This window comes from Syngnathoides biaculeatus, chromosome 23 (assembly GCF_019802595.1).
Source record: "Syngnathoides biaculeatus isolate LvHL_M chromosome 23, ASM1980259v1, whole genome shotgun sequence".
In the NCBI taxonomy this organism is placed as follows: Eukaryota; Metazoa; Chordata; class Actinopteri; order Syngnathiformes; family Syngnathidae; genus Syngnathoides; species Syngnathoides biaculeatus.
In genome coordinates this window covers 13,453,456-13,463,589 of record NC_084662.1, presented here as the reverse complement: position 1 = coordinate 13,463,589, position 10,134 = coordinate 13,453,456, and the positions used below count along the sequence as shown (strand labels likewise).

The following is a 10,134-nucleotide window of genomic DNA, read 5'->3' as shown; positions in this document are numbered from 1 at the left end:
TCATATACGTTGGCATTTAAAAAACACATAAAATACATAGAGAGCCTCAAAGAGGTTTCTAGTGATTTCACCTTATTTTTGATACAGTATGCGGAACTCACAGTGCAGTGCCTTTTCAAGCTATGATCGAATGACTAGAAATACCAAATAATCGAGTGTATTTCCTTTTAGTCATTTCTTTTTAGTTGCTTTTGTTAAAGTGAAACACGTGTCGAGCAGAACTCGAAACCTTCTGGAAGCATCCATCACTGTGATACGATTTCGAGTCACATGGCCAAATATTAATATAAGCTATTTACAATCCAGTTGTTTTGTGCTTCTCTGGATTCGAGTACAGAAATGACAATATTTTTCATTATTAGTTTTTTTTTTTTAACTTGACTAACAGATATCACACAGAACATATTAGGGTCACCCACATTGGGACAGCCTGTCTAAGCTGTATCATTTTAGAACTTTTTTCTTTTTTTTCATTTGAATATAAACATGGCGATAGTTGACGAAACACGAGAACAAGAGATGACTCCTTTGTTTGGAATAAACTGTTCAAAAATATTACGTCTGCTGATTCATTAAGGTTAAATAATGTAAAAAATATAAAGTAAAACTTAGGCATACCCGCCTTTCAATTTTTGTTTTTTTTACAGGTACTGCGGATAATGGCAAGTAATTTGAGTTAAAAAACTAATTTATTCTACAACAGTAACAGGAGGGAGATGGGAGAAAGGATGGAAGGATGCAAAATCTGAGTTTAGGTGTCGGAATGCGGGTAGGAAGAAGGAATGAGGCAGTAAGTAAACGAGAGAAAGTGCAGGTGAGGTAAGGAAAGAGGACAGGAAATTTAAGTGAGAGAGGGATGTAAGGGTGCATGTTTAAAAAGCAAGTGAAAGAAGGATGGAGGGCAAAAAAGTGGGTTTACACAAAGGAATGTGAACGGATGCATGAATACAATTGTGATGGAAGGAGGGAAGAAGATGCCAGGAAAAAATGAAGGGAAGAAGGCAGAAAGGTACATTTCAGCGGGGGAACGGTTCATGTAAGGATGCATAAAAATGACTCTGAAAGAAGGAAGGAAGGAAAGAAAGAAAGACAGGTTCAAAGTAAGGTCAGGAAGGGAAAATGTTTTTTTTAAGCGTACTTCTTTTGGCCCTCCCTGAATGTTGTGTTAAGCAAATCAAACACACACACCCAGAAATAGAACTCCATATTATTATTATTATTATCACAAGCAAGATTGTCGACCCGGCCATCTTTCTTTGCTTTGCTCGCCCCCTGGTGGTCAAACACGGTCCCCACACTCTGCAAACGATGACAAACTCCTTCAAATAAAAGCACTTACTTCAATTCAGCTGCCACTGTGGTTTTATTGATATTGTATTCAACGATGTACTGTATATATGGTTCAGAACTTTTATTTTTAATGTTTTTGCCGTTTCCATGGGTACCGCCAAATTCAGCAACATGGCTTTTAAATATGATTTTTTTTAAAAATCACAATAGTTTCTTAACATGATGTAATAAACTTTTTTTTCATCCGTATCATTACAGGATTTACATATCGTCAATTTGCTACTTGACACCTTATTTCGTGACGTCACGCAAACCGTGAGGTTAGCTTGCCTGCGTGGCTAACGTCAACTTTCTGTAGTAGCATTAGCATGTTTGAATTAAACGTCTTAAAACGTCTAAAGCGTCACTCCGAAGCCAAGTTTCTCTTCCCAGTAGGTCATTGACATCATATTTGTTTTTGATACACAGCTAGGATGGTTTGAAAAAAGATTTGGGAATAATCTGTGCCGACAAAAACCGCAAATGGAATATTCACAGGAGTAACATCCCGGAAAGGAACAAAATAAAAGCGACGTCACGCCGTTTTTAATGTTTTCATTCGACAGACTGCACAAAAACGACCAAATCGAGTTATTAAATGAAAACGCAGCTATTGTATTGCTCTCCCACTCCAAGCAACGATGTCACGCAAGATGGACAACAACGGCTTGCCGTTCTTGCCGGGATTCTCTTTCCAGGATGTTACGGTAAGCGAGTTGAAGCGCAGAACTTTCTCGTCACTGCTTTTTGTAAACATTTCAAACCTGTTTTTTTTCCCAGATATTCCAGTCCCACAGCATGCCTGCATTCCCGAGATTGTTGACGAATGTAAAATACCGATAACTTAATTGCACGGTCTTTGGTTTTGAAACCATCTATTCTCGTGTACTCTACAATAATGTATTTGCATGGTGGTTTTGCACTATAAATACGCGCTGTTTAACATTAATAAAATATGCATGCATAACAAATGTATGCACTGCGAATGTGGTGCAATCAGATGATCTACATTTTAATAACATTTTTTTTCCCACTTTTGAGGACCATTGGTAGTTTAGTTGTTCAAAATTTGTTAAGGGCTGCTCACTAGGGGTGTTGGTAGTGTAGTGGTTCACATTGAGAAAGTGTATTGACAAGTATGGCTGCAAAAGAGTCATGTCAAATTGGCAAAAAGGAAATTTGTAGTGTAGTGTTGCTGAATTATCAGTCAGTGCCCTATTCGCAATCAACGCTTGTCTATCTTTCTGGCAAAGTCAATTTGGACACGCATTTAATGTCGCGTAGCGGTTGACATAGCTGCCTTTCACACAGCTGATGTCATTTTCATTCCCTTGCCAACGGCCCGTTCACAAATATCCCTCGAGTACTGCTCCAGGGAGGAAAAACGTTGAAGGGTCAAAGTCGATCACTGGCGTTGGGAGGGGCATTGTAGTTTCATGCAGGGGTGTCAAACTCATTTTTGTCGCCGGGCCACATTGCGGTTTCAGTTTTCCCTCAGAGGGCCGTTATGATTGTGAAACCATAAAAATCGTATTAACGTGAAATTTATCAATTACTTTTGGAATCAGAAATCAAGGGTAATATTTTTTTTCAACAATTGTTGATGTTTGGTCATGTAAAATTGCTTTACGTTATGATTTACGATGTGACAATTGGAAATTTTGGTACAGATTTGGACAAGAACAAAGTTGACATACGTGATTTGCCTTTGCGGGCCACATAAAATCATGTGGCGGGCCAGAGCTGGCCCCCGGGCTCTGAGCTTGACACCTGTGGTTTAATGTTTCACATCGCTGGATGTCGTCATCCTCTTTCACTCAAAATCAGACGGGATTGACCGCACTGCCTGCCGTGACACTCGACAGGATAAGCGGTACACAAAACTGAGGGACAGACTTGACTAAATCGTCACGCGTCTCACAGATGTTTTCTTTTTTACGTCCTCAGAAAACGGCCTTTCATCGGCCTCAGACGTTATCCTACTCCAAGGGGCTGGCGGTAGCCCGTCCGCCCAGGTTGGGCATCGGACTGGAGCCTCTGTTAACGGAGCAGATGATGCACGAGGAGCTCACCGGCATGGCCGGCGACATGCCGGACTTGACCTACGGCTCCTTCGACACCAAGTACATCAAAGATTTGGTGAACTTGTCCTACCATTCAGCGCCTGCGCCCGTCCACCCAGAACTTCCGCCCTTCATCCCAGCTTACGTCACTCTTGATAAGAAGGTACGGCTAGTAAGATCCTTGTCGAGCCGCTGAAGCATGTTTTCCATATCCTTGGTATCCAGTTTACTAATACGGTCCACTGATCTAAAAAAAAAAAAAAAAAAAGACTGAATAGCGCATACATATCTAGTGAAGCCAGTTGGCCGCCATCTTGGTACTCCCAAAACATGTGGAGGACATGGCTCACAGCTGCGATTACGGCAGGGTTTTTCCAAAGTTTAGCATGTAGAATTAAAATTGGTCGTGTGAGCTTGACATTTTTTCAGTTCTGGTAACATGAAGGATTTTTTAATTCGACTTGGTAAGCCAAAAAACGCTAGGTGCAAAGTAAAAGACGTACTGTAACACTATGACTACCAAGAAACCTTGCATATTACCTAGGGGCTGATTTCCATGACATTAACGTTTCCCAAAATACGCTGTGAAGCATTTTTTTTGTTATAAAAACATGTCATTTTAAGTCAGTTATATTTTTGGAAATAAGGACTCAGAATGCGAAAATCCATGCTAAACGCATTGTTCGTTTGTTGTCTCTGGGACGTCCTATTTCAGACGGAAAAGCCTCGGAAACCGAAGCTCGGTTAAAGGCTTTCGCCGCCACCGAAGTTCAGCTAAAGGCCACCGCGACCGCCGAAGCTCGGCTAGCGGCCTCCCCGGACGTCGACGCTCGGCTAAAGGCCCGCCGCCAGAGCTCGCTGCCCGCCTTCTGCGGAGGCGGAAGCCCCTAACCGAGCTTCGGTGGCGGGCCGCGAGCCGAGCTTCGACGTCCTGGGAGGCCGTTAGCTGAGCTTCGGCAGCGGCGGAGGCCTTTAGCCGAGCTTCAGCGGCGGCGGAGGGCCTTAGGCGAGCTTCGGCGTCCAGGGAGGCCCCTAGCCGAGCTTCGGCGTCCAGGTAGGCCGTTAGCCGAGTTGCCTGGAAGCTCAGCTCGCGGCCCGCCGCCAGAGCTCGCTCATCAGACTCCCCGTCATTGCTGTTCGAAGAACCATCCGCCGCTGCCGGCCCGGAGCTCCCGGGGGCCCTTGCTTACGCACTTATGTCACGTGTAGGCCTCCGAGTAGTCAGACTCCGCGTCATTCTGCCTGAAGAACCACCCGAATATTCAACATTAATTACAGCCACAGGTTCAAATCTGTATAGGAGTATTCTTCTGTCTTCCCGATCAACCGATACTGCTATTTCTTCATCAGATGAGGATAAATATGAGAAATCGGCGCTGGGCATAAATGGTGTCCCATGTAAACGAGCCTTTGTTGCAGCACGGTACACGTCACATCTGCGCATGTATGTCATTTGACTCACGAAAATGGCAGCGCACCTGAAAATTCGTAATTGTCAATAAAAATCTTCTCAAAACACTATTAAATGAGACGATTTAACATCACGTCAAAATAGGGCACATAATTATTATTACTCTTGGATACACTGTTCATGCAAAACCACTGGATTTCCCCTTTAAACTTGTTTCCTCGCATTTGAAAACCAAATTCAATTTGCAGAGTTCTGTAGTATGGAATTCGTCCAAAATTTCACAGAAAATGTATTTTCTTGCTTATCCACTGATGAAGTTTGGGAAAATATTTACACCGCTTTTTTGTGAAAAACCGTCAGCCTGTAAAGGTGAAGCAGGGAGTGAACAGTCAATGACAACAACCGTACAAAAAAAAAATTGTTCAAGTTAATTAAGCTTGTCAGAAAATTCAAAAAAAATATTTACAAGCAAACATTAACAGTGTCAAAGTTTTCTCACAGCCACGAAAATGGCGATTAACACACAGGTCGTCATGGTTGTTTTGGGAGTATCAAGATGGCGGATATCTGCTTTCGGCGACTTCAGCTTTGGTGGCCAATGAGCTATCAAGTCTTTTTTTTAGATCCGTGGTACGGTCTCTGTCTTTGACTGTTTTTTTTCCACTGGCAAAAATGCTATTAGTAAGTCAGCGGTGCCCCTGAGATGTTTTTACGATTTGACTTATATGCGGTCATGCGCCCACGACGACTTCCCCCACCTGTTTATCCATGCAGGTGCTTTGCTTCAAAGCGTACTTCAAGGAGGAAATCATCAACAGCCGCGACGAGAAGAGCTGCGTGCGCCACGTGGTCATTTACTACTACCTCGAGGACGACAGCATGAGCATCTCCGAGCCTTGGGTGCCGAATTCCGGGATACTTCAGGGACAGCGGATTAAACGCCAATGTCTGCCGAAGAAGGAACCCGGGAAATTTTACCACTGGAAAGACCTCAACCTCGGGATCGACCTGGAGGTGTACGGCGTGACGTACCACATTGCGAAATGTGATGCTTTCACCAAGGTACTACTTACCAGTATCTGTATCTGATCGTGTCCGACACATCCATATTCAAGTGTGCTCCGATCTGCTCAATCTGTAGGACTTTATGCAGCGTCAAGGCATTATTCTCAACCCGCCTGAGGAAATGCCGGTGGATACTTACCTTGTGCAGCGGCAAAAACCTCCACCGACCTCCACGACGCACTCAGAATTTGACAGCAGGTACCAGTTTCTCCACATGGATCGCAAGGTAAAGTTTCTCAGAGCCGGGAGTATACGTACACCGTTGAAAGAATACCATAACATACATGCAGTAGTGCTGCATAGCGGACATTTCTGACCCACCACAGTACTTCTTAGTACCTGTCCCACGTGCGCTAAACACATGTAAATGTATTAAAAAACACTTTTCCTTATTTGACATTCCTTAGCCGCTGTTGTCACTGTTGCTTGCACAGTTCTCCAATTACCGTAATTTCCGGCCTGCAAGCCGCAACCTTTTTCACACGCTTTCACACGTAAGAAGACACTAGCGTTAGCGTGTTGCTGCTGTGTTACTGGCGTGTCTCTGATATTTACCGATAAGTTTTATTTTAACCGGCCCTGTTAGCGTTAGCACTAGCATGGTGCCAGCGTTAGCGCTACCCTGCTAAAGATTTTCTGTAGAACATTTGTAAAGAATTTCTCAAGAACTATAGAACTTTAGGACCAAGTCCTATAGAATTTCTATTGATCTGTAGAAATTCTATAGAAAATTGCAGCCAAAGTTCCATAGAACAAGTTGTTCTGTACAAATTCTACAGAATTTCTGTATAATTTTTTTTTCTGGGTAGCGCGGTGCTAGCATTAGCGCTAGCGTTAGCACTAGCTTTAGCTCAGCGCTAGCGTTAGGTAGTGTGGTGCTAGCGTTAGTGCTAGTGTTAGGGCTAGCTTTATCTCGGTGCTTGCGTTAGCACTAGCGTTAGCACCGTGCTAGCGTTAAACTCTTTTCTGTGTACAGTCTTTCTTTGCAAATATCTTGTGTTTCAATGTGGTTTTCAATTTGGGCACTTGCGGCTTTTACACAGCTGCGGCTTATGTACGTACCAAATGGTATTTCCTTGACAAATGTACTCGGTGAGGCTTGTAACCAGGTGCGCTCCGTAGGCCGGGAACTACGGTATGAGGCAAAGCATTGATCCAGTATGTCAGTTCGTGTAATCATATATACTGTAAAACTGACAAAGGTGGGAGATGGTACTATATTAAAATCACTTTAGCGCGTGTTACCATTTCCCTGGTCAGGTGCTGCGTTTCTTTGCCCTGTGGGACGATACGGAGTCTGAGCTGGGCGAGACTTTGCCCGTTACGATTCATTACTTCCTGGTGAACGACACGGTGGAGATCAGAGAGGACCACAAACCCAACAGTGGCCGCTTTCCTTTCCCGGTGCTGATGCAGCGGCTCAGGATACCGAAGAAAATGAAGCCGGGCCACGGTAAGAGACAGAAACGCGAAAGTCAGGTGTCCACCTAGCAGTTGAGTTCAGTTTATCGAGCCAGAGAGCGGAACTGAACTGGATCGAAATGCAGTACCAGAGAAAAACGATAATTGCGCGACTCCCTCATCTTACCTTGTAATCTTTTGTTTTTGCAGATCAGTTTCCGAGCTGCGTTATGGAGGACTCAACGGAGGAGGTTGAAGAGTTCTTCTCCCCGAAAGACTTCCAAGTTGGCGAAATGGTGATCATCATGGGACGGCGTTTCCTCCTCTACGACTGCGATGAGTTCACCAAAGACTACTACCACGAGAACCACCCCGAGATCAACATCAAAAGCATCGAAGTGCCCAGGCGGATGGGCAAGTTTGAGGGCATGAAAAAGGTGAGCTTTACAGTAGTCCTCTACGATTGGTAAGGAATCATGGACTGAGTATTTTTTTTTTAAAAAAAAGGATTTGACACTTCCCGCCCTGAAAATGTTTTAATTTGTTAACATACCACAAATGTTATCATTTCAAACTCAAACGTATTTATTTTTCGGGTCCGTTTCCAGGAGATTCCTCCCTACAATGGCTTTGGATCGCTGGAAGATTCCCTGCAGAGTTGTCTGTCTCTAATCCCGGCACCTCCCCGGAAGAACGTGCTGAAGATGCTGGAGAACGAACACAAAGTGTTGCGTTACAGTGCCCGGCTGGTGACGCCCAAAGACGCGTCGGAGTCCCAGAGACGCAAAGACGCCGATCGATATTTCATCATGTCTTACTACCTGTCCAACGACACCATCAGTATTTACGAGAATCCCAAAAACAACTCCGGTTTCAGGGGCGGGGTGTTCCTGAAAAGGACACGCGTGCCTAAACCGCATTCTTCCGTGAACAATCCTGACTTCTACTCCCCGTCAGATTTCTCAATCGGATCGATTCTGCATGGTGAGCGTTTTTGTTGATGACCCAAAGATTTCTACTCATGGAACCAACACCAAATAACAAACTAATACTTTTTTTGTTTTATTCCTTGTAGTTTTCGGCCACCGCTTCATCCTTACAGACGCAGACCTTTATGTGCTAAAATACATGGAGGACAACCCGGGGCAGATTCCCTTGGAGACCCTTGAAACTATACGCCAGAAGCTGGGGTCCGAAACCGTCCAGCCAGCTGAGCAAAATGGTACGTTTCAGTATGAAAAATCAAAATCCCCTGAAAATTTCCCATCGTGTTTAAATTTTGTCTGCATTGCAGAGCCACCCTCGTGATGTCCAGTCCGCCGCGTCGCGTCAACGTCGTTCCTTGGACCAGGACTCAAGAACCTGAGGGATGCTTCTGAACAAAAGACTTGGAATTTTTGGGGGAAGTATTTTTGTAGGAGTATCAGAGTATCACTGAGAACTAAAGACTAAAGTATTTTTTGAAGCAGAAGTTAAGTTACACTTTGGTGTAAGATTCACAGTTGGAAAAAAAACAATCTCTTTTTTACTGAGGTTGTTCTCATATTTTGTCATAAATATTTACTTTATTCTTATAAAATACCTCATTATTTAAGGACCATGATGACTTTTTTTATGTATTTCCTTAGCAGCATTCATGACATGCAAGTGGTCCGGAAGGGGCACATCTATCTAAAGCTCACTTATTACCTTAAAGGTCAAGTGTCATCCCTGTAGACATTCTAAAATAGATAACTGAAATGAAAAATACACAACATTCACTTCAATGTCTATTTAAAAAAATAAATATGAGCAGAGAGCGGGTCATCCATGCGCAAAGTTGCGGAAGTATAATTCGACGACATCCAAGTGGTCGCCATATCGGCTGCATCCCCTGTCCGTGACGTCACCCCGGCCATTCGCCATTGAAAACACGGCTTGGCCCCTACTATGGGACACGGAAGCTCTTTTCAATCGAGTGAAGTGGCCGGCGCAATATTACCCTATTGTTTCGAGCCATATTTAGATGATATGCCGATTACTTCTAACAAGAGACTCCCAGACAGTATGTATGAGCAAGCCCGGCTGAAGCCGTGCTCGTCCGCGAGGCACGGCTCGGCCAGTGACTCGTCCGCCCATCTACTATGAGACGCGGAAGCTTTTTTCAAAGAAAAAATCTCACGGTCATATTTAGATGATATGCGGATCACTTCTAACAGACTCCTCGACAGTATGTATGTCTGAGCCAGCCCGGCCGAAGCTGTGCTCGTCCGGGAGGCACGACACGGAATCCCTCGCCGGCGAGCCCGACGCAGAAGCCGTCCGACGCGCACATGGACACAATTAGCACCCCTGTCGTACGTACGCCAATCTTTGGTTACATTATGAGACGAATTACGTGGTCCCCCCCAAACTATTCCTTTTTTTTTTTGTAGCTGTAACATGAAGAACTTCCTGCATGTAAAACTAATAGAAAGAAACGAGTCCGCTTGGGCGCGCGACAGCCTGCGTCACTTCCTGCTTCTTGTCGAAAACAAATCCCTCAAGAGGATTTTCATGGTGGGAGTTACAAAAAGCCATTTATGTCAAAATCATGTTTTGTGGTGAAAAAAAACAAATGGGTCAATACCAGTGGCCGTTTTGGAAATGGAATGGAAATCATCCATTTCATGACACTTGACCTTTTCAGTTTTAATGTTCCAGTTCCAGACTATTTTTGTAAGGGCCTCGCAAAAGCACGAACTTGGCAGTGTTGCCATAAATGAAATTTTGCAAGTTTTGTACACAAACTGTATAGAGATGATAGCTATTATAGGGCCTATAAAAAAAAAACCATAAAATGGCTGTGTGGGCTGATGTGATTGCTCGGCACAAAACAACATCCGT

General features: G+C 44.0%; 1 protein-coding gene across 3 annotated transcripts; it reads left to right on the top strand.

The window, feature by feature from the left end:
* The first annotated feature begins 1,454 nt into the window (after positions 1 to 1,454).
* efhc1 (EF-hand domain (C-terminal) containing 1) lies at positions 1,455 to 10,092 on the top strand. 3 transcript variants are annotated; one of them, XM_061811534.1, is made up of 11 exons: positions 1,455 to 1,721; positions 1,896 to 2,036; positions 2,110 to 2,157; positions 3,277 to 3,555; positions 5,578 to 5,865; positions 5,945 to 6,094; positions 7,129 to 7,321; positions 7,480 to 7,706; positions 7,878 to 8,253; positions 8,345 to 8,491; positions 8,564 to 10,092. In XM_061811534.1, the coding sequence occupies exons 2-11, from the start codon at positions 1,971 to 1,973 to the stop codon at positions 8,575 to 8,577; spliced, it is 1,788 nt and encodes a 595-aa protein (XP_061667518.1). In that variant the 5' UTR covers positions 1,455 to 1,721; positions 1,896 to 1,970; the 3' UTR covers positions 8,578 to 10,092. The 3 variants fall into 3 exon arrangements, with proteins under 3 accessions (XP_061667518.1, XP_061667517.1, XP_061667519.1); XM_061811533.1 differs by having other exon boundaries at positions 1,455 to 2,036; XM_061811535.1 differs by lacking the exon at positions 2,110 to 2,157 and having other exon boundaries at positions 1,461 to 2,036.
* Positions 10,093 to 10,134: the final 42 nt, after the last annotated feature.